At 45.6% G+C, this 26055-nt stretch overlaps 1 protein-coding gene across 1 annotated transcript; it reads left to right on the top strand.

Annotated features, from left to right (window-relative positions):
- The first annotated feature begins 11842 nt into the window (after positions 1–11842).
- spsb1 (splA/ryanodine receptor domain and SOCS box containing 1) lies at positions 11843–24989 on the top strand. Its single transcript, XM_010875031.4, has 3 exons — positions 11843–12036; positions 18180–19111; positions 22962–24989. The coding sequence occupies exons 2-3, from the start codon at positions 18418–18420 to the stop codon at positions 23087–23089; spliced, it is 822 nt and encodes a 273-aa protein (XP_010873333.1). The 5' UTR covers positions 11843–12036; positions 18180–18417; the 3' UTR covers positions 23090–24989.
- The last annotated feature ends 1066 nt before the right edge of the window (positions 24990–26055 follow it).

The following is a 26055-nucleotide window of genomic DNA, read 5'->3' as shown; positions in this document are numbered from 1 at the left end:
CCTTTTCTCTCACTCTGTCTCTCTCTTTTCCTCCCCATGTCTCTGCCTGTCTCCCCCTGTCTCCCCATGTCTCTGCCTGTCTCCCCCATGTCTCTGCCTGTCTCCCCCATGTCTCTGCCTGTCTCCCCCTGTCTCTGCCTGTCTGGCTTCATCTGTCTGTTTCCTTCTCGCCCATTCTTTCTGTCTGTTTTTCTTTCTTACCATTCTACCCCACCGAACACGCGCACCCCAGTGAAACAGCTCCCGAGCGGCATGTTGTTGCCGCGTCTAAAACTGTAGTGCACTGGATGGGGAATCAGGCGCCATTTTGGACCGCCTCAGTCATGCTCACAGCACACAGTGATAGAGAGGGGAAAATCTGCAGTCCATCCCTCATCCCGGGCCCACACAGGACTACTCAGAAACAGCAGAAACTGTTTTATGAATAAGTCATGGAAGAGTGGCGTGTCCCGACCCTTTTACATGTCTGGTCGTATTACCACCAAGCCCTCTGGTTGCCTCACCTAGCTGACACCGTCAGAACCGTCAGGAGAAACAGCTTTGCGCTGTGTTTCATCCCAACACATCCCTAGGCCTAGAGTAAACGGGGGGAAAGGGTTCTGCAACTGTCCCGGGCTTTCACCAACAAAATGTGTTTATTTCTTCTCTCTTTCATTACAATCTATATTATTTTGTAGGAACGTATGTGACCGGTTGATTTAAGGTGTGCTGTGAAGGGTAAAGGATGACATTTGGGATGGAGGCAGTCGCCTGGGGTCGACAACACAAGGTCGCTTCAACGTGAAACTCTTCAGCACTGAAACGTGACCTCGGGTCCGGAAAATGACCAGCACTGAAACGTGACCTTGGGTCCGGAAAATGACCAGCACTGAAACGTGACCTCGGGTCCGGAAAATGACCAGCACTGAAACGTGACCTCGGGTCCGGAAAATGACCAGCACTGAAACGTGAACTCTGGTCCGGAAAATGACCAGCACTGAAACGTGACCTCGGGTCCGGAAAATGACCAGCACTGAAACGTGACCTCTGGTCCGGAAAATGACCAGCACTGAAACGTGACCTCGGGTCCGGAAAATGACCAGCACTGAAACGTGACCTCGGGTCCGGAAAATGACCAGCACTGAAACGTGACCTCGGGTCCGGAAAATGACCAGCACTGAAACGTGACCTCGGGTCCGGAAAATGACCAGCACTGAAACGTGAACTCGGGTCCGGAAAATGACCAGCACTGAAACGTGACCTCGGGTCCGGAAAATGACCAGCACTGAAACGTGACCTCGGGTCCGGAAAATGACCAGCACTGAAACGTCACCTCGGGTCCGGAAAATGACAAGCACTGAAACGTCACCTCGGGTCCGGAAAATGACCAGCACTGAAACGTGACCTCGGGTCCGGAAAATGACCAGCACTGAAACGTGACCTTGGGTCAGGAAAATGACCAGCAGCAAATTATTGTTTATTTCTTGTGATATGTTTCATGCCACCAACATTAACTCCCAGTCATACCAAACAGAGAGGCTGTTCCCTTGTTGATGAGGACACAGGAAGTTGTGGGATATTAGAAACCCCAAACTCTTAACCTTCCATTGTGGAACCTAGATTGTGCCCAGGCCCCAACCACCTACTAGCTACTCTATTGATCGGTTCAGAGAAGATAATGGGGGTCATTGATTCAACCGCTGCTTCGGGTTAACTCTCAGGACCAGCAGAACAGTCTCAACAGTGACCAATCAAGAAGAAGCAGTGAACGTGTCTGTCTCAACTGTCAGGAATCTGGCTCGAGCATCGATTTGGCTGTGTGTGGGGGATTTTGCGGACGTTTTACTTCTTCTTCCTCCGCACTGCAGTTCATTTAGCAAATGTGTTACTAACACCATTCGTTTCTATGCTATACATGTGTCCTTAATTGATATGCTTTTCTCCAATAGAGCAGGGTTTCCCTGACCTGCCATATCCCCACTCCCCAGGCACACCTGATTTAATCATGGGAAACACACCTGATTAAATCAGGGGAAACACTGCAGCAGAGAGACGTCGACAACTCATCTTCCAGGCCTTGCTGACCCACTGGACATGTTCCTACGTCCAGGGGTTGCTGATTCGCTGGGCTCGTTCCTCTGCTCAGAATACCTTGTGACCAGGTGGTCGCGAATCCTGGTCACGCCATACCACCGCGTGCCTCTGGGGCTCCCGTAGAGGGCAGTGCCAACGGACTCATCACATCTGCGGTTGTTGGCCGGGGAATGTGCTGCCCTTTGAGCGCCTGGCTGTGATGAGAAGAGCAAGAGCAGAGCAACTTGGCGAGATGTCATTCACCTGGTGTCCAACTGCTTGGTTCAGCGACGGTCATGCGGTCTCTGGTTCAGTGCGTTCAACATCTGAGCTGATCAATGTGGCGGACACCTCCTACGATGATCCAGTTGTGGAGGCTGATTTTTTTTTTTTTTTTTAAAGATTTATCTGGCGGCACGCTTAAACCACAGGAGGCCATGTAATATTCATCACTGTGTCATGTTATATCCTTGTCCTTAACAGGGCTTCTCTTATTCCAGTAAAAGAGCTAACACGTTCGATAAAGTGTTTTGGACTGATTGCTGAACATTGTGCGCTTCACACATTTTGCAGACGTTTCAGTATCTACTGTATATTTTGGCTGCTTAGCAAAATAGCTGGAAGCCTGTGTTTACTAGCTACGGTCCTAACCGCATCACCCGGTTAACATAAACATACATTTACATTTCAGTAGACGCTCTAATCCAGGAGAAATAAGGCTCAAGTGCCTTGCTCAAGGGCTGATGTCCATTATAAAAGCTGATGACAGTGCTTGATGACCATACCCGAATGTAATCCTGCTTTGCCTACCAAACATCAGGTCTGAATCTGCAATTCCAGACGTTTTACGTTGGACTTTAAAAAGTCACAAAGCCAATTGGATTCTCTATGACTAATCCAGCCAATCAAATTATCAAGGTTGGTGATGTAATTACTTAGGCTGGCTTTTACACAACCCAAAGGGTTGGGGACCAATTGTAAGGGGGGGGGGGGGGGGGGTCATTCTCAGAATAATTTCAGGTTGGCTGAAACCACCTGAATGGGTAGCCAGGCAAAATATGGCAGGCACTTTCACGCAAGCCAAAATGGATAACAGCGAGCAGAAACTAGAGATATATCTGTCTAAATAGGAACACAGGAAAGTACTTGGTCCTGAGGGAAAGCCTGTCATTGCTAATTCGTTTTTGTACCGAACATGGAGTCGTATCAGGGAAGCAAACTGTTCTTATTTTAAAAAATCATTGGACATTCTCATATGGAAACACAAAACAAAAGTAGCAATTACATGTTGTTAACATGTTACGCAATTGTAAATGCTTGTGAATTCTTCTTCTTTTCCTTAAATTTAAATATGTAATTTACAGTCGTTTACATTCACGACCAGACAGGCAGGCAGACTGGCAGACAGACAGACAGACAGGCGGACAAACAGACAGACAGATAGACAGGCAGGCAGGCAGATGGGCTGACAGACAGGGAGAATGTCTGATGGAAAGGGGAGTTTGTGATATACAGGCAGTCTAACAGCTGTAGCGTGGAGTTGGTTGGAAACAGAACAGGCAGAACAGACAGAACAGGCAGTCTTTCCAGTGCTTCACTGCGCCAAACCAGTCTCTTCTTTTGCTGACCTGGTTTTGCTGAAACCGGGTAGATTTCTCTCAAGGCCAAGCGTGCTTGCAAGACTGGTTGAAATAATGGACTCAGTCAGAGATACAATTAGGTTGTTCACTAGCTAAGGAGAAAATTAAGGGAATTGGTAATAGCATCAATTATTGATATCGTTTTCTAAGAAACCTTGAAACCACAGGGCAATGCTGTGTAGACCATAAATTAGAGGTTTAATTCCACTGGCTTTTCTTTGCTTTGAGGTGTCAGTATATGAACTGGAAGCCTCTGTTAAACCACATCTTAGAGAAATAGTAAAATATATATACTCGGCTGGGGGTGATTTAGCAAAGGTTAATGCTAATATGAACTAAACTTCATACCTGTCTTAAATAGGTTAAGTGTCAGGAGATTTAGATGTCCCTTCAGTGCTGTGTGTGTGTGTGTGTGTGTGTGTGTGTGTGCCTGTATAAACGTGTGTGTGTGCCTGTATAAACGTGTGTGTGTGTGCCTATGTGCCTGTATAAACATGTGTGTGTGTGTGTGCCTATGTGCCTGTATAAACGTGTGTGTGTGTGTGCCTGTATAAACATGTGTGTGTGTGTGTGTGTGTGTGTGTGTGCCTATGTGCCTGTATAAACGTGTGTGTGTGTGTGTGTGTGTGCCTGTATAAACGTGTGTGTGTGTGTGCCTGTATAAACGTGTGTGTGTGTGTGTGTGTGTGTGCCTATGTGCCTGTATAAACGTGTGTGTGTGTGTGTGTGCCTGTATAAACGTGTGTGTGTGTGTGTGTGCCTGTATAAACGTGTGTGTGTGTGTGTGTGTGTGTGCCTATGTGCCTGTATAAACGTGTGTGTGTGTGTGTGTGCCTGTATAAACATGTGTGTGTGTGTGTGTGTGTGCCTGTATAAACATGTGTGTGTGTGTGTGTGTGTGTTTGTGTGTGATGCAGGTCTATGTGATCATGTAGGAAGACAAACTCCCACCGAAGTCAATAAAACCTGGGAGATATTTTTCCAGTCTCAGGGTAACATGTTCAATATGGCATAATGTTAAACTTTAGGTTACTTTTTGCCTTAGGTTATGTTTATCTGTCATGTTGAGGTTATGTTTAGGGTTAGGCTTTATGACTAGGTATGATTTTGTCATAAAGGTCAGGTTATTGAGGTTAGGGAAAACATTAGGTTTCAATTGTGGAAATAGGAAACATTTATTTCTGGGTTAGGGTTAGGTTTCAAGTCCCCACAAGAACAGAAAACAAATAAGTGTGTGCGTATGTGTGTGTGTGTGTGTGTTGTTGTTGCATGTGTCTGTGTGCGTGTGTGAATCATTAAAAACTCTCAGTATCAAACAGATTGGAGTAAAGGGCCCATTGATGATGAATAGGCACCATTTTGAGGTGGCTACACATAGCAGGAAATGGGCTGCAGCTATGTGATTGGCTGTAGCTGACTGCATCACATCGGTAATGAGCTCTGACTTTGGAAACAGTCTGCGCTGGCCGGCTCCATCCGTTATTATTTATTTCAGCTAATTAGTGTTACCGGACTTGACAGAAAGATCGCTCATTAACGGCAGCAGACCTTAGCCTGGTTCAATGTCTGTTGTTGCTGTCTGGCCAGATCCTATGCTTAGGATGTATGGTTGGCAGGAGGAACTAGGAAACCTGTGTCCCCGTGTAAAACAGTAACACAAAAAAATATGTCCTGCTAGCGCAAAGCTAATCTAGTTGTAAAGTCAGTCCGTGAAACCAATAAGACAGTTACACGCGACTCTGTCTTCCCCTAACTATGTGCTTCTTCTCATCAGGACCCATGGAGAACAGAGTGCAGTTTAGTGAAACGCGCTATACTAGATAATCCAAGGTGAGACTGCGTCCTCCACCTGGGACCACCCCCCACGCCCCCACCTCCACTCCCCAACCCACCCCCCACTCCCCACCCCCCACTCCCCACCCCCCACTCCCCACCCCCCACTCCCCACCCCCCACTCCCAGAGGTGTAACAGCTCTCACAGCTGATTGCTTCTGTTTTATCGGCAATGCAGTCCACTCTGCAGGCAACCTGACAAATGAGCACAATGGGATCGGAGCGGAGGGGAGCAGAGAAAAGGAGTGGAGGACCGTCGATAAAAGAGGAGAGGAGGAGAAAGGAGGAGAGAGGACAGAAGAGGAGAAGAGAGGGGGTCAGGGAGAGTCGATATCAGAGGAGCTTGCTTGGTACTTGGACTGCGCTGCACCATCTATCCTGTGTCAGAGCGCCTTCCCAGAGTAACGTGTGACGTTCCCCATGCACTCTATCCTCCATGCATCATCTCACTAAGTAATGCAGCATTTACCTGCACAGGGCAGGCGGGACAGCAATGCCCTCTGTGACCTGTAAAACCCCTCCGTTACTGCCCTCTGTGACCTTGTAAAACCACTCCGTTACTGTTGTCTGTGACCTGTAAAACCACTCCATTACTGTTGTCTGTGACCTGTAAAACCACTCCATTACTGTTGTCTGTGACCTGTAAAACCACTCCATTACTGTTGTCTGTGACCTGTAAAACCCCTCCGTTACTGCCCTCTGTAACCTTGTAAAACCACTCCATTACTGCTCTCTGTAACCTTGAAAAACCACTCCATTACTGTTGTCTGTGACCTGTAAACCCCCCCAATACTATCCTCTATGATCTTGTAAAACCACTCCATTACTGCCCTCTGTGACCTTGTAAAACCCCTCCATTACTGCCCTCTGTGACCTGTAAAACCCCTCCATTACTGCTCTCTGTGATCTTGTAAAACCACTCAATTACTGCACTCTGTGACCTTGTAAAACCACTCCATTAATGCCTTATGTGACCTGTAAAATCCCTCCATTACTGCTCTCTGTGATCTTGTAAAACCACTACATTTTGTCATCTGTGACCTGTAAAACCCCTCCATTACTGCCCTCTGTGACCTGTAAAACCCCTCCATTACTGCTCTCTGTGATCTTGTAAAACCACTCAATTACTGCACTCTGTGACCTTGTAAAACCACTCCATTAACGCCTTCTGTGACCTGTAAAACCCCTCCATTACTGCTCTCTGTGATCTTGTAAAACCACTCAATTTTGTCATCTGTGACCTGTAAAACCCCTCCATTACTGCCCTCTTTGACCTTTAAAAGCTTATGTATCTATTGTCATCAAGCGTCCAGGTTGTGGACAACAATCTGTTGTTCATTTCCCAAGGTGCCTGGAACCAACAGCAGGAAAATACATTAACTCATTTTGGCGAGGTCGCTCTGGACATGAGCATATGTTAAGTTACTATGTGTAATGTTTCATTTATACAGGCGTAGAATCTTAATCTGTCCATTATTGGAGAAGCAAAATAAGCCTGTGGCAATCAGATCTATAATGTTAGATGGACAAAATTAGACTACATGAAAAATGCAGGAATGTGCAGGTTTCCAGTAAAGTGATGTAAATCCATGCAGAGGAGGACAGTTCACAGAAGCAAAAATGTGATAGAATGAAAATTGTTTCTCCTTCGCGTCCTTGATCTAACATGGTATTCATGTTTTAGATATAATATTAACATAAAACACAACATCCGCAATATACGTGTGAAAGGTTTCTTTCTCTCAGCATGTACATTTATTTTAATAAAACAAGTAGGAACTGTAATGGTATTCCATTCAAAGCCAACTCACATTTTTGGACACAAACATTACTCTATGTTATCTAAGTGTCTTATTGCTCAGTTGATAGGGATGGCACGTTCAACACCAGTCGGTGCGAGTTCGATTCCCACACCAGTCAGTGTGAGTTCGATTCCCACACCAGTCGGTGTGAGTTTGATTCCCACACCAGTCGGTGTGCGTATGAGTGAGCTATAGCATTTGCTAAATGACTAAAAACGTAAACGACCTTTCTTAGATAATCCAAACTAACACCTGGGTGTGCCTGTTGATCCTCAAGATAGAAGCGTCCAACCATTGCCGGAAGAGTCACTGTTACTTTCAGTAAAAGAGAATACAGGACGTTAGTATGAACACCACTGTTTTGGAACATTCAACACTGTCAATTTGACAGGTGAGCGAAATCCCTTTATCCCGTTTCTATGATACATGCATCCTAGAGACACTTCCAACTGCGTTACAACTGCTCTGTGGGGCCCCAGAGTGTCCTAACATCCTCTCACCTCCTACGTAACTTTGAAGACACACTGGCAACATCAGAAAGGTGTGGGTGGATACAAGCCCGTTGCTGAAATAGACTCAGACGTAGCTTCGGCGTGCTGAGCGGAGGCTTCACGCACTCCAATTCTGAACGTCGTATTTTGTGGTACACCGAACATCTAGTGGGCGTTTTCGAAAAACTGAACTGAGGGAAACCCCTGGCAACATCTCACTCTCCAATCGCGATGTACGGATTGAGGGGCAACGCGGGGTGGAAAGTGACCCGGTGACCTTTTGCCGTCTCCAGCCTCCTATCATAACATACACTGTCCACCATCCAAATTAAATGGCATAATGTTATACACAATGTATGCTATTGTGATACATTAAAGTTTCAAAGTGACATGGTGTGGAGTCACAGAGGTGTGCCCTTTCCCGTATCCTACACGAGCACGGAGCACCGCCCTCCAATGAGCAACGGAGGACCGCCTCCGGTCCCGAGTGGTTCGGGTGGAGCACCGCCTCCGGTCCCGGGGGTTACGGTGTGTCCCCCTTCGGGTGGAGCACTGCGCACCAAGACCCCGGACCGGAGATGCCTCCACCCGTCCCGGTGGCTGCAGTCGGTGCAGTCCTGTGGTGCGACCGCAGCCAGCCTCCGGGCCAGCCTCCACCCGCTGGCTGAACCCTGAAACTGCACCTCGGAGACACACGCCGGCCCTGGAGCTCCGAGCCGGTTCCACCGGCTCACCGTCTGACGCAGCACAACTTTGTTCACCTTGGCCGCTTCCCAAACCGCACTCGGGCCGTGACATGTCGTGCACTCATTTTGACAGGGGCTTACAGGGACCGGGTCAATAGCAGAGCACTGCGAAGGGGTCAGGCCATTGTTTGGGACACACGGCTCTTCCTGGTTCTGTGGTCCTCACTCCTCCGCTTTAGGTGATGTCATCACCATTATTTTTCCAGCTGCAACACAATCGTGCTCGGCTCTTCTCTCACCGGGCCAAAATAATCTGTCGCTCGCTCACTCTGCAATAAATGTACAGTGTCAATATCTCTCTTGGTCGGTCAGTCTCTGCCTCACTGCTCTCAAGCCAACAGATTCTACCTGTCTCTGTCTCTGCAATATAATCATAGTCTCGTTCTCCTTTCCTCTCCCACTATGTTTCTGTGCAAGACAGGCATGGTGTCATTATGTACAGCTGTGAAGCTGCAGAAATGAGACGTTCTATCGATCCTGCCTCTAAAAGGATGCTTTGAAAACGACAGGCAGGCAGAAAAGAGGAGCGTTGTAAGCAAGTATCAGCTGCCGTCTGGGTTGCACGCACACATGCACACATGCGCGCGCGCACGCACACAAACACACACCTAAAATACGCACACAGATTTTTTTTTTCACAGAGACAGCTGACTGGCTTGTAATTCTAGTCCAAAGCTGTATTCCACTGTCCTACAGACATGGAACATGAGCTCGGCTACCTTGAGAAAACACTTCACCACGTTGAACAGATGTAGGCCTTGCAAAGGGCACCACTATACGAATATCGTGATAAAAGCTTGAAACAAGGTTAAACGAAGGCGGTAGCCGATCGAGCTGTTTCAAATTAATAGCGGAACACTGACCTCATAAAGAGAACCCATGTTTTAAGGGGCTCAGATGCTTCCTTTTTTTTTTGCATCGGATTGCTTTGGATAGCACCATGTCTGATGTCAACTTAAGGTGTAGTGACAGTACCGTGGCCACTAGGTGACAGTAGAGCGCTATTGTATCTCATGCTCACCAGGACACTGCAGCTGATCAGTGTACTGTTCAAACAACAAGCGATCGCATACGCAGGAGCTGACGATAACGCAAATACCCGACACCTACCTATGGTAGGCATTTTAAAATATGTTAGCTGGGTCCCCGTGAAGAACGCGTTCACACTGGTGCGTATAAAAGCTGCCAGGTGTCTTAAGTTAATGGACATCTTCAACCGCTCCATGACCCAGTCTGAATGACCCCACAGACCCCCAAGCCCAGGAATGCCGTGGCAACTTGCCAACATGTCTGTAAGAATCAGAAACGTCTTTATGTAAAATGTAGCTAGATATACAAAAAAGAATTCTTAGCGTAGTGGGCAACATATAGGCTAGGGACGGAATACCCCACATTCGCATGAAGTTTACATTCAATTAGCATGTGCACAATGAATAGAATTTTGGGATATGAGCAGAGGTTTGAGTGCAGTATAAAGCAGCTATTTAGTCCACAGTTTGGAGGTGCCCTGATGTGGCTATTACATATTTGATAACTTTTTTATTTATACAGGGAAAACAGAGACCACGGTCTCATTCACAATGATGCCCTGCATTACAATAATAATAAAACATTAAATAAAAACCAAATACATTTTTTAAAATATTAAATATGTATAACAAGCATAAAACTTATAACAACTAAAATAATTAAAAATAGCAAGTACAATTCATTGGAAAGTGGGCAGTCAAACAATGTTCAAACTGTGCTATTGAAACAGGTCCTTCAACCTATGGTCATCTTGTAGAAGATTCCAGGATTGTGGGGCATAGATGGTAAATGAAGTTGAACCTATTGTAGACTGAGGTACCTCGAAAAGTAGCCACTCAAGAGAATGAGTGTGATATGAGTCAAATCTCTAAATTATTTTCGAGGAAAGTTAATTTCAAGGTTTTTGTAGGACGGCTTAAAAAAAACAGCATTCAATGTCTGTCCCTTCTGGAAGACCCAACCCATAGTAGTGCATAAAAGCCAACGGTGTGTACAAAGGCCTGCATCAGTAATAAAACGCAGAGCCGCCTGATAGACTGAGTCAAGTCTTCCCAAAACAGAAGCTGAAGCGTGCATATATAGTATATGTCACTTGAGTCCAGCACAGACATAAATGCAGCCCGAACAACTTCCTGTCTGTGTCGAGATGACAAGCGTGCTTTAATTCTGTAAAGAAACCCAATTCTAATCTTCATTTTTGTTTACCAACTCATTATTTTTACTAGTCTATGTTGGACCAAATCATCCAGAAGTACTCGACACCTGCCCTGACTGAGTTATAGCCTATACAGCTGAGTGACAGAGAGCTCTGAGTGACAGACTGCCTCACCATTCGGTATCAACACCCGGCTGGGTCCATCGCAGTAGCCCATCCCCCCCCAGCCACCCAAGACTTCCACACCAGGCTATAACTCCAGCAACCCAGGCCACAGGCGGTTGTCTGTGTTGTGAAACGGGATGGCTACCTGTGCCCCTCAGGTCTGTAACCAAGATGAGCCTGCATGGCTTCTAAGATTGTTTGACAAGATTGCCAAATGATCATTGAATGGCTACCAGGCTAGGCACATTTGTTCCCCCTTTTACACTCTTAACTGTCTTTAGTAGTGACCAAATGCTCTCACTTTAGACTCTGGCCAGACTCATAGATACAGTTCAACACACAAACACTCACGCTCACTCACCGTTTTAATTATGCATTTTTGGGTAGGTGCGCACATGTCACTGTTGGTCTACACATGCTTTTTGCCGAATGTCTCTTACTGTCTGATTACAAAGCATTAGACAAACCCCATTTGGTTAGATTTACTGTATCGTCATTTTAATTGAATAAGGTTGGGCATGACAGCCTGCAAGGGACGGAGAAAGTCCCTTTCAAAGTTCAGATGGATTCCTCAGTATATTCACAATAAAGCCAACGGCTAGTGCAGAACTAATTCTACAGTCACTTCAGTAAGTTCCGGGCTGCATTTTTTCCCCCCACACCACAGTCATCCCTGGCCCTTGCCGTAACAAAGTCTTGGCGGAGGCGCTGGGTGGGGAGGCAATTATAGTTGGAGGTTATTAAGTTGTGTACATCGTTGTAAAAGCGTAACAAATGTTTTACAACGGGAAAGGTTAATTTACGAAAGCGAACGGTTGTTATTGGACAGATTCAGCTAGGTACACCCCAGTTCCGACCAATTTACTTCCGTTTGGTTTATAAGATATTCACCTCAGCACAGCAGCTGTGAGCTATTGGATCACGTGACTGTAGAGTAGATGTTAGGGCAGCCATCATTCTACCTAATTCATGTCCAACCCGAAATGGGAAAGAGATGCGAGGATTGGAGAAGCTAAAACGAACAGCAATGTAATTCCTTGGGGAGGTTGTTTAACTAAAGTACTGTGGCCTTTTCAATCATTTCCACTGGCTCTTTGGTTTGACAAGAAAACGTTTGCCGAGGTGAGTTTAATTTCGCTCGCGTTTGTTTGTGTGTAGGGCTTTTGTTTAGGCTTCACTTTCTGTTTTGCTGTCTGAATAATTGACTACCGGTATTCAGGATTTTAGGAGCAAACCATATCACACATCGTGTCATGTTGTAGACCGTTAAGATTGCCAAGGCTCAAATGTCATGAAGTCAGAATGTTTTATTTATTTTCGGAAAGGAGTCCAGTCCATCTTTGATCTTTGCCGCCGCACCCGCTAGTATCTAAACGATGACACACTTCCTGTGTTAGGGCGGCTACAGTATACCAGCGCTGTAGTATAGCTTACTTAGTTCATATTATGAAGTGCTGACAGATACTTTGATTTAAAAACATATTTTTCATTTGCGCATTCCATTAAAATATTTGGGTAATAAACTCAAAGCTGGCCACAGTGAACTTCCATTTGGGGAGAATTTATGTTAGCTACAGTGCTAGCCAATAGCCACCACCTTGCAACACTATGTAGGTCAGGTAATGTGGCACTGATTTATCAGCTGCCCTGCGGCTGGGTAGTCCCCGTGTCGAACCGTAGCCTCGGTATTATATTAATGAGACCATCCAGCGCTAGCATTAAGATTAGGGTAAGCGCCCTACGTTATAATCTGCGCAGTGCACTCAGTTGATTGTCTGGTTAATTTGGCCACTGACATCCATCTGCAGCGTCTGGGTCCCTAGAAGCCTACGACGGCAACGTGATAGTTTGTCATGTCTGGCGGTCCACTCTGACTGTTATTATGCACAAAGGGAGAGCTACTTTCGCGCATTATCGCCATTGCCCAGGGAGATGGATTGGAAAACTCCAACCTATTTAACATACTCTTGTGACTAGTGTGAACACGAAAATAAAATGTACCACACCCATCTAGTTTGGACTAGGACTTCCCATGAAAGTTCATTCACCCCTGTTTATTAGTGTTATGCCCCTTTCAAAAGAACAGGGAACACTGAAAAACAAGGTTATTTAATTTGGAAACTGTCATCCTAAGGTCTTTCGGACCTGATTGTCTCTGCAGTACTGATTACACTTCTGATTCTGGTTTTGATTCACTTTCTGAGCTCCGAATCGTCTTTAAATCACCTTTCGCATTTCTTTCTTCTGCTACACAGCAGTATAATGCCATAACTCTTATCTAGTCACAGCACTCTTGACCTCTGGAGTGGCACAGCGGTCTAAGCTGATGTTAAAACATCACTACAATCTGGATTGTCACACCAGGTGTGACCTCAAGCTCTGTCACATCTGGTGTACGCATGGTGGGTAACAGTTTGGCCTCATGGGGCTGACTAGCTTAACAACTCCTTGAGGCAGGTTGGGCGCTTGATAGGGTAAACATTTTGATTGAAGGTGCACAGTGTAGAATCCTGCTTCTAACGTTTATGAGACTGAATTTCAAGCAGTGACAGGATTTGTCCCTGAACGTGATCGATTTAGTATTAGCTAGTTTAGGCTGGGGGAATAGTACGGTGTCTAAAGCAAGGGTGTCAATGCCAACGGACAACTACATGTCAATGCCAACTGATCAATGGAGCGGCCAGAAAGTGACTGGGGAATCTCAGGTGCTTGGAACAATTATGTTGAGAGGAAAGGAAGGGGGGGGAAAAAAAGGATTCCTGTTGGTCTTCGATTTCTCTGTTCGGATTGGGATAATGATGTAATTTCACTTTGGAGTCCAGCCAGCAGTATTTCATTGGTTGGGGCCATTTTTCAGCTGCATCTCCACTGCAACAGTAAGACCGCTAGTATATTGATGCTATGATCGCTAGGCTAAACACACTTAAAAGAATGCCTAATTTGACTCCGGTAGTGTTTTGTATTTAAGTGTCTCAATGTGGACTTAGTCAGCACAAGAGACCAGTGTTCCCTTGGCTCAGGCTAAAACCTTTGGAGTCCTGGCCGCATCTCAATCAGCTCCTAACTAACGCGGGGCCTGGTAACCCAGAAGCAGCTCAGTGCCCGACGGACCGAGTCACCCTCGTTCTCCATCTTCCCTCATTCCTTTATGGATTACATGACTAGGTACTGACACACGGAATACGCATGTTTGCTTACTGAGGTGTGTGTATGTGTGTGGCTTTAATTTTCAGCTCTCGTCTGTTCGACTACAAAAAAATCCAGATTTTGTAGTCTCTGGTATTGGCAGACCACCAGTTGTATGTTATAGTAGTACAGTAGTACAGTAGTACAGTGGTACTAGGTAGCTTTGCTAATCCTCAGATTATATTTCTAATGTTTCTGCTTTAATCTATAGCTGACAGTGGTTTTAAATTCAGTGCTTGTCAGAGCAGTGGTTCCTCTCAGAGAGGGGAATGAATGCTTAAGCCTCTGTCCCGAATGCCTCCCCATTTTCTGTATCGCACACTATATTTTTAACTGGTGTCCAATAGGCCTTTGTGAAAGTAGTGGCCTTCGTTGGGACTAGAGTTGTGGGAGGGGACACACTAGGACTGAGTGTGCAAATTAACATGTTTAATTCTTGTTGGCCTGAACGCTGGACAGGCATTGAAGAAGTATAGTTTACGTCCAAGCTGCGATCCCACTCTGCATCCTATTCCCTATTTGGAGTAATCCCTTTTGACTAGGGCTAAGGCCTAGGCACTATGTGGGCAAGGGGCTGCCGTTTGGGACCTGGAACCAGAGGGTGGCCACCTGCTGTTGTTTCATTCTCCCTCTGTTTGGCCATCACTGGGAAGACATGACCCATTTAAATGGTTGTTTACTTGCACGAGAAGAAGAGCCAAAACACTTCTCAATGAACTCTTGTCTACAATTCAATTAGTGTGGCCTTACCTTCTGAGCAGCGGTTTAGTTCTTGGTTTTGCGGTTCCGTGTTGTTCCATACACTTGAACATCGTAAAGAGTTATTTTTTTGTTTGTGTCTAATCTGAATAATACTGGATAGACTGGTCAGCATGCTTCAGCGTTACTGCTGGAGTAGGATGTATTCATCCTGCGGTTGAATTAAGTGCGACCTGCAAAGAAACAAAATGAGAGAAACAAGTCATGATTTTTTCACACCGGAAAAACATGTCATGACTCTTGAGTCAGTTTATTGTATTTATTGTTTACCGGCAACTATCATGAATTAAAATGGCTAATGCACACCCTGAGGCTAAATAAGTTATTCTCTACTGAGTTGGGAGGCATTTCTCCTGGAAATAGTTCATTGGATGTATGCATTCTCTTCCCCTAGCAATGTATTTTTATCTGTCTAAGCATCAGCGGTGGGAGCAATAGATTCAGTCGAACCCGCTCATGGAAAAGTCGGTACAACACTGGTGCAGTACCGGTGTCATACTGTGCCAACGGTTACGTAAACTCATTTGTCCATCTCTGATGGAGTAGCAGTGTGGATTTTTAAATGCAGTGCCCGTTTGGGACTAAGAAGGCCTGTGCCTCTTAACACCGGGTTTACGACTGCAATAGTGGCACGGTGTTCCTACACCGTACTTTCCCAGTTCTACTGGGACGTTTGGTACGCCGTCTAAGTATTGCAAATAAGCTTTGTTCACAAGCTTCAAATGAATAACTTTTTAGAATTGTTCAATTAACATTTCCCACGGCTATTGAAATTGTAGTCTACACCCCCCCCCCCCCCCCCCCCTTTTTAATTTTCACTTGTTTGCATCCCCTACAATTAATCTGCGGAGGACTACCTCTGATCCCGGGGTTTGTCTCTTCAGGTGAACACCCTAATGATTCATTTCATAAATTGTACCTTGTTCCAATTTATGACGAAGCCGCCCAATCTGCCACCCAGATGGAGGAGTCACTCGTAACGGGACTCCAGGCTTAGGGAACCACTGGCCTAGGGAGACGTGCACAATGGACCGACCGAAAGTACGCAGGATACGTGTGGCAGCCATCCTGCGTATGAATACACGTACTCGGCGTGAAGTATGTAAGCCGCTCTAGTCTGACTTCTGTTTGGTTTGTTGCAGAAGTTGGTTACTGTGGCTTTGATTCAGCCAGAAAATAAGACATTGGCAGCATGTTTTGCATCTTTGAACCAGACATTTTATTGTTGCTTTTCCCTGTTATCCCGGGTATAGAAAAACCTTATAAAAGGATATTGCGTGCATTTCCGACCGCCTATGTCTTGTTTAAAAATGGTGGCTGCTGTTTTAGTTGGGACTAAATGAGTGGTGTGTCCTGGAGGGAGACGAATGTTCCATTTCCAACAGCGGGGGCTTACTTTGTACAGCTGTGGATAAGCCTGTTTGTTGAAACGGCTATCCCACTCCACGTAAAGCCGTATTAAATGGCTAACACTTGCCAGCATTGTGTAGTCTGTGGTGTTCGTTGTCATCTGTCTCCATATCGGAGTGCTACCGCAAAAATAAGATGCAAACAAACGCACGTTTGGCTGGAAAACATGGGGGGGCGGGGGGCTAAGCCTCGAATGTATTGTGATCCTAGCGACGCCGCCGCTCTTAAGATGTCCTTTACACAGTGCCTTGAATTAGTAGTTTAAGTATTAGCTAATTAAGTTGTCATTCAGTCAAAAATTGTTGATAGACTTAAAGCTTTGACCATCCATCTGAACTCTGTACAGATTCTTATTGAAGCTAGAATCACACTGTCCTTCTCTGGGTTCCCCTTGGAACTAGGTTGCGGAACATGCAGGGCACTTCTTGGGGTTAGCTACTGTGAGGCCAGCTGTGACTCTGAATGGGTTACCTTCCTCTGCTGTGAAGGATGATTGCATTCATTTATCAACAACCTCTCAGGGCATTCCACAAAGGGCCTTTATGGTAGTGGCTTGAGGGGGAAAAACACCCGCGCCTGCTGAAAGGTTGCCAAACGTCACCTAGGCAGTACTGGAGTTGCGGCAGAAGGTCTTGTGGTCTGATGAGAGTGCAGTTGAATGTTTTGGCCTGAGTGCTAAATGTTTCACAACTCAAACACTACACACCAGTCAGGTATAACCGTCCTGAAGTTAAACTAGGACCGTGGTACCATAATATTGTGGGGTTTCTTTGAACAGAAGGCACCAGTGTGTGGTGTCAGGATTGACGGGAGGTAAATTGATGAAAACTTGTGTCCCTCTGCCAAGAAGCTCAGAACTGCGGAAGAGCTTCTATTTATTTTTTACCGGACAGCGTTCCAAAGCACCTTGCCAACTCGGCCCTGGTGAAGCCTGAAATTATAAACCCAGTGCATCTCCTGGAGTGGTCATGTCAGGTTTCTGACCTGTCAGTTACCTGTGAAGGGTTATCTGTCGGTGCCCTTGAAGGTTTTTAATGCAGCATGAGCAGTTTTGCAGACATTTGAGAATCCTCCATTCTCAGTTAGTCTGTCCATAGCCACACTGCAGAGACAACTGCCCGGGGCTGTCTTTTAAATGTTTTCCTTTTTCTAAATAACTATGGGCTTAACCGATTTAATCCGCTTAATTCAGACTGGCCTGTACCATGACATTACAAAGGGAACCTTGGACAGTCTTGTTCCTGTTTGAGGGGACCTGGTAAACATTTGAGACAGCACTGAACTCATACCAACAGCGTTTCAAATGGAAACACAAAAATAGCAACATTGTGTCATGTTCATATCTCAAGAACACACTGTTTTTAAACATGCCTCAGGTGTCCTTTTTGTTTACTCCGTGTTTTTTCTTATTACGGTTGCTTCAAGCACACCATCCTCTTGAGCAATGCAGTTCGTCTTAAGCAGATTCCCTGTTGGTTTGCCTGCTGTTCTGTATGGTCCAGTAGTTGAAGTATAACCATTGGAGAACAATGCTGGTGATCACTATGCTTTTCAGGAAATTATTCTATTTTAGGGTTTCTGACATTTCACATCGCACAGCACGTCTCAATTTTTTGGTTAGAAAAATCTGTGTGCGGGGGGGGGGGGGGGGGGGGGTAAAGTACCAAGTTAATAGACTTTGCTGTGTTCACCAGGTTAGGGACATCCCAATTAAACCCAAAATGACAAGGTAAAGGGCAGTAATCTAGTTCTTAATTAGGACCTTCCCTCAACCTGTTGACACAGCCAAGTACTGGTGAACACTGGGGAGATGCTTTCTATACCTCTGGTGGAAGATGGAGGCTACTGTACTGGGATTTAAATTCTGGACGTAATCACTGACAACCCACCTGTCTATCTTGTCTTCCTAGTTGGGCACGAAGCATCGCCTGTGAGACGGGCACTCTGGATTGGCTGGGAAAGAATCATTCTCTGGAGATGGAGTGGTGGGCACAGCAAAAAACCAACTGACTTGCTTTGCGCTCAATAAAAAGAAAAAAGAGAGGGGGAAAAAAAGAAATTGTGGGGGAGGCCTGGGTGACGAACACTGACTCAGGAGTGGGAAGTTCTGTGTGTGTGTGTGTGTGTGTCCCAACCTCCCAGGGGAGCATGGGACAGAGTATCCCCGGAGGCATAAAGACCATTGACATGAGGGACCCGGCGTTCAGGCCGCTGAAGCTGGAGTTGGCGGCTCTGGACCACACCAAGCCGTCCCGGCTGGACCTGCTGCTGGACATGCCAGCCGCCGGCCACGAGGTCCAGATGCGGCACTCCTGGAACAACGATGACCGCTCCCTCAACATCTTCGTCAAGGACGACAACCGCCTGGTCTTCCACCGGCACCCCGTGGCCCAGAGCACGGACGCCATCCGGGCCTGCGTCGGCTACACCCGCGGCCTCCACGTCTGGGAGATCAGCTGGGCCATGAGGCAGCGTGGGACCCACGCCATCGTTGGCGTGGCGACGGGCGACGCCCCCCTCCATTCCGTGGGCTACACGTCCCTGGTGGGCGACAACCACGAGTCCTGGGGCTGGGATCTGGGCCGGAACAAATTGTACCACGACGGGAAGAACCGGCCGAGCAGGACTTATCCCGCCTTCCTGGAGCCAGACGAGACCTTTATGGTGCCGGACTCGTTTCTGGTGGTCCTGGACATGGACGAGGGCACTCTAAGTTACATAGTGGACGGTCAGTACCTGGGGGTGGCTTTCAGAGGACTCAAGGGCAGGAAGCTCTACCCGGTGGTCAGTGCGGTTTGGGGGCACTGTGAGATCCGCATTCGTTATATCAACGGGCTTGACCGTAAGTAAAACTCATCCGTATTAGTCTTACTGTTTCAGGGTATGACACAGACATTGGTTTCAGACTCTAGATCAGGGGTGTCCAAACCAGTTCCACAGAGGGCCGAGTGTCTGCAGGTTTTTGGTTTTTCCTTTAGATTGGTTCCCAGTTCAGACTTAACAACCAGATGAGGGTAGAAACGAACCAATTAGTAACCTAATTAGTCAATCATGTACAAGGAGAGAGCGAAAACCTGCAGACACATGGCCTTCCGTGGAATAGTTTGGACACCCCTGCTCTAGACACCTTAGATGGGACTTACTGCTGAACGGTGGGGTTGTTTTTGTGCAGCTCTTAACATGTTTGCCCATACTGTGAAGTTGCGCTGGATGACTAAAAGTGTAAATGTGATGTAACGTTTTGTAGTCACAAACCGATCTGGAAACTAGCTTATTTTAAAGCTCCGATGCTTCTGTTAGGCTGGCAGGTTTCCAGATGTGCTTGTGCTGTTTTTTCTACAATGTAGCCTGCCAATTTAGCAAAACTGCCTACAAAGATGTTGGGCAAGGTAAACAAAGGCCATTGACCCCGACTTACGTAACGCAGCCGGGCATTTTCTGTTGCGGTGCTGGCACCAGGATTTATTTTATTTTTTATCTCCTTGACCTGTGCCCAGAGACGCCTGTGAAGTTTGAAAACACACACTCTGATCACGTTGCCATTTATTTATCTCATCCAAGGACTTGACTGTTACCTATTTATTTATTCTTTGCAGCAGGTTCTCCCCAGTGGTAAGGGTCATTAGGGAACGGTCTCTTTCGTTGTGTTGCTTTCATCACTTCTGTTATGTCCAATGTGAGAGGAGGAGGGATCAAACACGATGGGTGTGATTATAACAGACCAATCGTTCACATGAATGGGGACTCCAGAAAACAGGGACCAGTTGTTTTTTCCTTACCATGTGATTTGACTTGTGGTTTTGAACTTGAAACAAGCCCCCCCCCCCCCCAATGGACAAACAGAACAAATGATGCTTGTGACATTCAGAACTACTTGGTTTGGAATGTTAAACCCGTGACTCCTGTTTTTTCTTCTGTTATTTTAACTTATTTTATATAATGTATATTTTATGTGAAAGTGACATGGTAATTGGGCAATTATGTTTTTTTCTTTATATAACGCACACACCCAAACCCAGCCAGCCTGCCGTTCACCAAGTTTGGGGTCACATAGAGATTCCCATGTTTTCCTGGAAAACATGCATGAAATGAGTTTCAATAGGAAATGCAGCAAATTGAGTATTTTTTTCATTGAAATAATCGTGTCTTTCAAACTTTGCTCTCGTCAAACAATCCTACATTTGCAGCAAATAATGCCTTGCAGGTCTTTGGCATTTCTAGTTGTCAGTTTGATGAGGTGATCTGAAGGGATTTCTCTTCCTGAAGCACCTCTTACAAGTTGGATTGGCTTGATGGACACTTCCTACGTACCGTAGCTATCAACAGCTCAATAGGGTTGGGATCCGGTGACTGTGCTGACCCCTCCTTTATAGACCAAGATGGCTGCTTCTTCCCTAAGTGGGTCACTGTCCTGTTGTAGGATGAAATTGGCTCCAATAAAGTGCCCTCCACAGGGTATGGCATGGTGTTGCAAATTGGAGTGATAGCCTTCCTCCTTCAAGATCCCTTTAACCCTGTACAAACCTCCAACTTTACAACCACCTAAAGCGCCTCCACCATGCTTGACAGATAGCGTCAAGCGCTCCTCCAGCATCTTCATTTGGTCTGCGTCTCTCAAATGTCCTTCCTTGTGATCTGAACACCTCAAACTTAGATTCTCCTAGTAGTGTGTGAATATATGAAGACAGTAATCGCAATGCCCAGTTACCTTACGTTTACATGATATGCACTAGGAAATAATGAGTGATTTGTGATTGGTTGTTTTAAAACCACATTCACTTATTTCAGAGTTTCTGACATATATTCCATAAGTCAGTCATCTTTGTTCTTATTAGCAGACAGACCAATAGATAATCCCCCTTTTATGTTAGTCTACTGTACCTGTGCCTTCCCTTACTTATTGAGCTAGGCTAGTAGAAGGTGCTACAGGCTAGCTAGTAACATCTCAGACCGATAGGAAGATTAATCATTAGATGATTTTCACTGTTGACAGTGGAAGCCTATAGAACTGGACTAAAATGTTTTTTTTTTCCTAATCCATGACCTCTAATCAGTGTTTTTGCTGAAGCGTGACATGCAAGCTTATTGCAGTATGTCGAAACAAGTTGTTTTTCTACAGGGGAAGAGTTGCTCAATGTAGCACACAGTTCAATAGCTAACATGACATTTCCAGTTTCAAGCGTTGATAACGATTCCTGACGTGCTAAAGGACATTAGTGTGTGTGTGTGACAGTAACTCACAAACGTGAGAACACCCCTCATATTTTTGCAAATATTTGATTTTTATCTTCATGCGACAACACTGAAAGGACACTTTGCTACAATGTAAAGTGGTGAGTGTACAGCTTGTATAAAAGTGTTAATTTGCTGTTCCCTCAAAAATAACTCAACACACAGCCATTAATGTCTAAACCGTTGGCAACAAAAGTGAGTACACCCCTAAGTGAAAATGTCCAAATTGGGCCCAATTAGCCATTTTCCCTCCCTGGTGTCATGTGACTCGTTAGTGTTACAAGGTCTCAGGTGTGAATGGGGGGCAGGTGTGTTAAATTTGGTGTTATCGCTTTCACACTCCCTCATACTGGTCACTGGAAGCTCAACATGCCACCTCATGGCAAAGAACTCTCTGAGGGTCTGAAAAAATTGTTGCTCAACATAAAGATGGCCTAGGCTATAAGAAGATTGCCAAGACCCTGAAACTGAGCTGCAGCACAGTGGCCAAGACCATACAGCGGTTTAACAGGACCGGTTCCACTCAACAGGCCTCGCCATGGTCAACCAAAGAAGTTGAGTGCACGTGCTCAGAGTCATATCCAGAGGTTGTCTTTGGGAAATAGACGTATGAGTGCTGCCAGCATTGCTGCAGAGGTTGAAGGGGTGGGGGGTCAGCCTGTCAGTGCTCAGACCATATATCACACACTGCATCAAATTGGTCTGCATGGCTGTCGTCCCAGAAGGAAGCCTCTTCTAAAGATGATGCACAAGAAAGCCCGCAAACAGTTTGCTGAAGACAGACTAAGGATATGGATTACTGGAACCATGTCCTGTGGTCTGATGAGACCAAGATAAACGTATTTGGTTCCGATGGTGCCAAGCATGTTTGACGGCAACCAGGTGACAACGACCCCAAACACACCTCCAAGACGACCACTGCCTTGCTAAAGAAGCTGAGGGTAAAGGTGATGGACTGGCGGAGCATATCTCCAGACCTAAACCCTGTGGGGCATCATCAAACGGAAGGTGAAGGAGTGCAAGGTCTCTAACATCCACCAGCTCTGTGATGTCGTCATGGAGGAGAGGAAGAGGACTCCAGTGGCAACCTGTGAAGCTCTGGTGAACTCCATGCACAAGAGGGTTAAGGCATTTCTGGAAAATAATGGTGGCTGAACAAAATATTGACACTTTAGGCCCAATTTGAAAATTTTCACTTAGGGGTGTACTCACTCTTATTGCCAGCGGTTTAGACATTAATGGCTGTGTGTTGAGTTATTTTGAGGGAACATCAATTTTACACTGTTATACAAGCTGTACACCCACTACTTTACATTGTAGCAATGTGTCATTTCTTCAGTGTCACATGAAAAGATATAATCAAATATTAGCAAAAAATGTGAGGGGTGTACTCCTGTGAGATACTGTAGAAGTCCTTTTTGTGTTGGAGTATTAATCTCTCTTCCTCTCCCCTTCCACAGCGGAGCCTCTTCCCCTGATGGACTTGTGCAGGCGCTCAGTCCGAGTCGCTCTGGGCAGGGAGCGCCTGGCAGAGATCCACGCTCTGCCTCTGCCAGCCTCCCTCAAAAACTACCTGCTCTACCAATGACCCTGGGCCCTCAGACTGACGTCCTCACACTTCTGTGTCGATGGAACATGGCTAAGATCCACAGACTCAATCAAGGACCTCCTTCTCTAGCAGTGGCCACACACACACACACACACACACACACACACACACACACACACACACACACACACACACACACAATCCAGGGGCTACCCCTGCAGGCCTCAATCCGGTACTACCGATGACCCTGTAAAGCTCTGGGAGTCGTCGCAAGGTACACTGTGCCCTCGCTGTCCGCTTGACTGGCTGGAATACGTACACAGGCCTCGCCCTCTGATGTGACCTCCAAACTCCTCACGTTCTGTCATTCCGATGCCGGCAGCCCAACCAGTCTGACAACACAAACCTCTGCCTGCTGGAGCTGCCTGCATTAACCAGGCAGCTCCAGAAAGGGGGAGGGGGGGGGGGGGCCGCGTCTAGCGACGCACAAGTATGTCAGCTGTTCCGGAATGTGGTTCCGTCGGCTTCCGTAGCCTTTCAAATGATCTGCCGGAGCTGGGGTTTTTGAGCTTGGTTGCCATCAACCTACTGTGACACCGCTTGCTGCGTTTGTTGACCGTGACTTCGGCTTAACGAGCGCAACAGCTGTTTTGAAGCCTGGACTTTTCGGTGATGGACTGCGTGTTCTGTGTTTCTTAGTGTTGTGTTGCTGGGAACTTGGGAAGTGGTAAGCGGGTGGTTGGTGATGATTCAGGTGTTTCTGTTTTATATCCTGTTTTTTAAGGCTTACTTTAATCATACTGCGACCTGACGTCTGTGATGGACGTGTCCTGCAGATGAAACTTAATGCAGATTGATGTCACACCTGAGTGATGCATGGTGGGCCGTTAGCATGTCTGTCTCTGTAATGAAGTGCAATGAGCTTGACGGTACGTCTGAATGCTGTGACCGCAACACCTCTTGAGCGAGTGAGACTCGTCTCTTTTAATGGAGGGGGGCATAAATCAATCTAATGGCTGTATGAAATTTCCAGTTTTTAATTGGATTTATTGTGTTTTGTTTGTTTGAATCAAACCTCTCCCTCTAAGTTTGGTGGATGCTTGGGTATGTTGAGTAGATTAATGTTTCTGATCCCAGGAAGTTCGGAACATTCTGAACACAAGATGGTGCCATTTGCAGGCATTTCTCCTTCCACTCTTTTCAATCAACAAATGCTAGTCCATATACTTCAAAGATTTCTGAAGTGGTTTTTAAAAAAAAGTTGCTGCTCACTTAACTCACAGATTCAGGAGTAATTTTTTTTATTTTTATTCAGTAGCTTTTTATATAAATTGACATCACTGTGATTACTTGTAAAAACACCAGCAGATGTTCTCATTCCCACCGAGGCAATTCACTCCCTGTACGGTTTCTGAGTCTGACATGTTAGCCTGTTCCCTGTATTGTGCGCACTACTTTACAGTCAAAACAAAATGGTCATTAATTTCATGTGTTCATACCACTGCTCTCAGCCAATCACCACTCGGGGGTTCTGAAAGCTGATTGGTTGATATCTTGGTGTATGAGACCACATACTGGAGTTGCGTCCTACAGTAATAATTGTTGGTCCCTAATCGTGTTAAGGCTTCCCTGGGTTTTGAGGCGTTGCTGTGTCTGGGGTCTTCATAGGGGGTCTTGCTGCCCCCCCCCCCAATTGCATTAATTATACATGCCACTGCACCTGCAAGGTACTAGTGGTCGCTAACAGTCATATTAGACATTTTCAGCAGTACTTTTAAAAAAAACATTTTACATCCATGTTTGGCCTTGTGCCTGGAAATGGACATGTCGCCCACACCCCATGTGTTTTATTTACGGTTTGCTTGCAACTGCTCATTTTGTCTGTATTCCTATTGTAGATGGTTTGTTAGCTACCTAATAAAAAAAGATTTGCAAATTATATTCTTGTAACCTTTATTTCTAAGATGTTTTCAATGTGACAAAGTCCTCAAAGTACTGCTAGTGTACATTGGCAGAATTTGAAGTGTAGTTGTCAAACATTTAAACTTATCCCAGTGTTTTGAATCCTTGCAAAGCAGAGCCTACTTAAGGGGAAATTTTCACAAAGGTCACCTGGAATGGCACGAAATGTTCTCTGCCTGCACTCCCCTCTCTGACCTCCAGAGGGAGCCATAGAACAGGTACTGCTCTTCTATGGTCAATGGTTCTGAATTTCATATCAAGTTTCCTAAACAGGTACTTGCCAGTGGGGTATTTAAGACAGAATAAAAAATGTAAATGCTAATCATATTCAAGTAAGCGTATGCCTTTTACTTGACTCTAAATAGTCTAGATGAATAAACAGTTCAGCCAGTTAAAGTAAGATGATGTTTGACAGTTCCAACCAAAATGTTTTATGCTGTGTATTTTTGTCCAGTTTAACGGAGCTGACCAAAACAATACTTTTTTTTCCCCCTACTTTTGCTGTTATTTTTATTTTTTTGGGTCAATATTGGAGTGAAAGAAACTTGAGTGATACCTTCTTTTTGTTGACTGTGTGTTGCTGGTTTGGCAAACTCATTGCATCATATTAGAATTCAATCCACTGAAATCTCTCAGAAGAAAGCTGGCGGAGATATCAGGTCCACATGCTCATCATCAAAGAAGTAACCGCATTCAGGAACTGTTTCAAAAAATTCCCTTGTTTCTTTTCTTGCAATGAATGATTAGTTAATATTTTTACTTCTAAGAGAAATAATCACTAGCTAATTACTTCATTGTTCAGTTTTTGATAAAAGACGATTGCTGACATTGGATGTGTTGAAGTAGTGTGGTGATGTCGTGTTCTGTTGACTCTGATTGATTGGACCAAAAAAAAAGCAATGAAGACTGTGGGATGTTGGTTAAAATTCTGTCTGTTCTTTAGATAATAAACATGATTAAACTTATTACACAAGATTGCATACAAAAGTAATGGCAAGAAAGACTAAGAGAATCAAGTAGATTTACTATATACCGTGAATGAT

The sequence above is a fragment of the Esox lucius genome, chromosome 12, assembly GCF_011004845.1.
Source record: "Esox lucius isolate fEsoLuc1 chromosome 12, fEsoLuc1.pri, whole genome shotgun sequence".
Classification (NCBI taxonomy): Eukaryota; Metazoa; Chordata; class Actinopteri; order Esociformes; family Esocidae; genus Esox; species Esox lucius.
The sequence above is the reverse complement of the archived record's forward strand: the minus strand, read 5'-3'. Positions and strand labels throughout refer to the sequence as shown.

Bases quoted from the DNA above. Each gene is read 5' to 3' on its own strand.
- spsb1 (XM_010875031.4), top strand. From the start codon at position 18,418: ATGGGACAGAGTATCCCCGGAGGCATAAAGACCATTGACATGAGGGAC. The intron at 19,112-22,961 runs GTAAGTAAAACT...CCCCTTCCACAG, and splicing joins TTATATCAACGGGCTTGACC to CGGAGCCTCTTCCCCTGATG.